Here is a 3,222-nt window from a genome sequence, read left to right on the forward strand (position 1 = left end):
GACCGCCAAGAGCTGAATTACTCGGGGTCTCAGCGGGCCGTCGTGGCGTCCAGCGCCCACATGGTACGGGTCCCCTGTGCTTCAGGCTGGGGCTGTCTGGGGGTTATGAGAGGATCAGGAGAAAGTGGGTGCCCGGGCCCCTAACTGCTCAGGACCACAACAGCAGATTTTACTCTACAGATCATGCTGTGCTGGGTAACGAGCACTAGTCTTTGCAAAAACAACAAACTTCAGTATGGTCCTTCTTTGCTTTTATATTGAGGGGCCGAGAGGGGTGGGTGGCATTTTCCTGTGCTCGGCTTCAAACTGCTGCCCTTCTGAGCTGCTATCGACAAGTCCGCGCCTTTCTGACAGCCCTTGCAGGCACTCGTGACGTGGTTTCTTTTCCGTTGTAGGTAGTACCGAGCCTGAGCCAAGCGCGGGGAGGGAGCCCATAAGCGCTGGGAGAACAAGCGGAATATGAGCAAGAACAGCCACTTTCCATGGTCTGCCACAGACCGCCAAGAGCTGCATTCCTCGGGCTCGCAGCCGGCCGTGCTGGCCTGCAGCGATGGGGACGAGCAGCTCAGCCAGCCTCTGGAGCCTGCCAGTGGGAGAGCCAGCCCCCAGGACGATGCTCAACCCTCCCGAGGAGCGGAGGGGGAGCGCGGGGGCCAGGGGGACGAACATCTGGAAGCGGCAGCAGAGCTGGGCAAGAGGCAGGGGGAGCAGGGACTGGGGGCGGCGTGGATGCAGAGCTGGCCGCGGGGCGGGAGCAGACGCCGCTGCAGCATTGGGACGGCGGCGTGCCCAGCCGAAGCAGCACGGATTCAGGGGAGAGGGGCTCCCCCACCCAGGAGATACCTAGTGAGGCCCTCAGCAAGGAGCAGCGTCACGGCGTCCTGGGCTCCTTAGAAGCTCTCAGTGCCGACGAGCCGGAGGAGCAGCTTGGGTGAGTGTGAAGCCATTGTAACGTCAGCTCAGTGCTGGTTTGCATGTGTTGTTTCTCAAGCCTCCTTGGTTCGAGTTACTCTGCTCCATGTGTAACTCATCAGTTTAAAAAGCTGCAGCTGCTCTTATGGCTGACTGTGGCTTTTCACTCTTTTTCTCTCTGGGCTTCTCACACTGCTTTTCCCTGTTACAAATGCAGAAAAGCTGTGATTAGAGCCGGTGTCTGCCCACAGAGTCACTAAAGCAAAGGAGAATCTTTAGGGATCTCAAGAGTGCTGGTTGTGCTCACTTTGGGGGCGTCCCGCTTGCAAGTTGGAGATTCAGCTGCAGCACTTACGGCAGAGTTAGCCGAGATAACTTAGGACAAGGACGACGGCTGGGGGACGATGAGGAGCGGGGTTTGTCCAGGAGCCTGGTATGCCCTGGAAATCCCCAGCAGCATGGCTTGCTCTGGCAGTCCCTGGGCTAGCAGGTTACAGCTTTGATTCCAAAGGACCGTGCCGTTAGTAAGAGAGGGCGAGGCACTGAGCTTTGCTCCCTGCTGCACCTGTGGCAGGTGTTACCGGTGCCTGGGTGGCACAGGCATAGCAGTGAGAGATGAGAGACACGAGTGTCATCCTGTTCTCAAGTGCCTGAGACAAACCAGCACGTGAGCAATGCCTCCTGGTCTCTGTGTCCTCTGTACTGGCAGCCTGTTTTCACGGGAGAACTCTCCAGGCTGGGGGACACTCGCACCAGTGCGGTGTCCACAGCTGATTTTATGCCTCTGCAAGTGCCTGGACTCCCTGGGGCTCTGCAGGTTGGGGGCTGAAGAGAAATGACTGGTCACTGGGATGAGGTGGGGTGCTTCCCACGCCATCCCTGTGGGAGGAGTACGGATGCTTCCCTTTGCCACCAGAAATCATCTAGGGTCTGTATTGTAGCTAGCTGGGGTCTATGGCCGCTGTGAATCTTATCGCCCTGCCTATGTACCTACCCCGGCACGGGAGAGATGCTGCAAGCAGGAGGGGGCTGGAGAAGAGCAGCAGAAGTTGTCACAGAGGAGCATGGCCTTCTTAAGAGGAGAAGGCGTGAAAGGGACAGGGTGGCCGAGAGGGGCCTGTGAATCACCTCCTAGTTTTAGTCCAGTGCAGGCTTCAGGCTGAGCTGTTCATTCGGAGCGCTGTCTGGAGCGTAGGCAGGAGTGTCAGCAGAGCTGGGAAGCCACACAGTGTGTGGGCTGACGACAGGCGTCCTTAATTCATTGCGTCTCTAGCGTTGAACAGACTCCCCTATTAAAAGCTGGTGGTTTGATTTACCCAAGGCCCCCAGCAAGAAGGAGCAGCACTGTTTCAACAAGCACAATTGAAGGTATTGAAGAGGAAGAGTATCCAATACAGGCTGCTGATGTCCAGAGAGCTAGGGGAGTCCACCCACCCCCAGGCAGGTCCCATGAGCACTGTAAGCTATGCAGTCAGGTCTTAGATGTCTGCAAGTCTCTCGGGTTGCAAGGGAATCGTATTTGCTTGGTATGTGGCTCCCTGGCAGAGACTGTGAGTTCAAGATGAAGCTAAGGGTGGCCACTGAATGCTGCTACAATCACTGGAAGTGCAATTATTTTAAGGTACTTGGGCATGAATTGGGAGAAGTGGCAGGCTGAGGATTTGGAGATGATGCAACCTGACTGGGCTCTGCATGCACAGTCCATGATCTTATGCTCTAAACATATTCACTTGGATAGCAAATAAGTCTTTTGGGAAGCTGAGTGCACCAGGGACAAGTCACACACTATATTCAAAGGCAGAAGGGCAGCTGGAAAACTTCAGGGACACAGCTGAAATCTGGGAAACCACTTATTGCCTAGGGATTGGGTTAGTTTGCTGTGTTTGAGCTCCTTAGTACTTTGACCACCTATCTTTAGGCTAAATGTCAGAAACATATGGCTGGGGCAAACACAGCATGGAGCTGGTCTTTCCTGACCGTAGCTAACTGCCTGGCTCTCCTAGATCAATGTGGGTCAGGAGTAACAAAGCTGACAGATGGACCAAGACACCGAGAAGTCACTGTCATCCTGCATCATCTCTGAGTTTCCCCAGTTCTTTTGTTACTCCCCTTCGGTATGTGGCTGTTTCTGTTATGACCCATTCTGGATATAGGAGAACCTGGGGTTTCTCTGTCTCTGGCTTAATGTTTTACCAATGAGCAGTCAACTATTCATTCCTGGGGAAAAAATCACTTATCATCTGCATGTTGGTGCTCATATGATGCATTCTGTCCCTGGATCTTAAAGTACTTTACAAGAAGGGGTTCAGT

The 3,222-nt window shown here is 54.5% G+C and overlaps 1 protein-coding gene across 1 annotated transcript in view; it reads left to right on the plus strand.

Annotated features, from left to right (window-relative positions):
- Positions 1-459: 459 nt before the first annotated feature.
- Positions 460-3,222, plus strand: part of PSD2 (pleckstrin and Sec7 domain containing 2) — a 45,949-nt gene continuing 43,186 nt past the window's right edge. Inside the window, 2 exon segments of the mRNA XM_009322285.1 lie at positions 460-715; positions 718-931. Of these exon segments, the coding sequence (XP_009320560.1) occupies positions 460-715; positions 718-931 (470 nt within the window).

This window comes from Pygoscelis adeliae, unplaced genomic scaffold (genome assembly GCF_000699105.1).
Source record: "Pygoscelis adeliae isolate BGI_AS28 unplaced genomic scaffold, ASM69910v1 Scaffold514, whole genome shotgun sequence".
Taxonomy (NCBI): Eukaryota; Metazoa; Chordata; class Aves; order Sphenisciformes; family Spheniscidae; genus Pygoscelis; species Pygoscelis adeliae.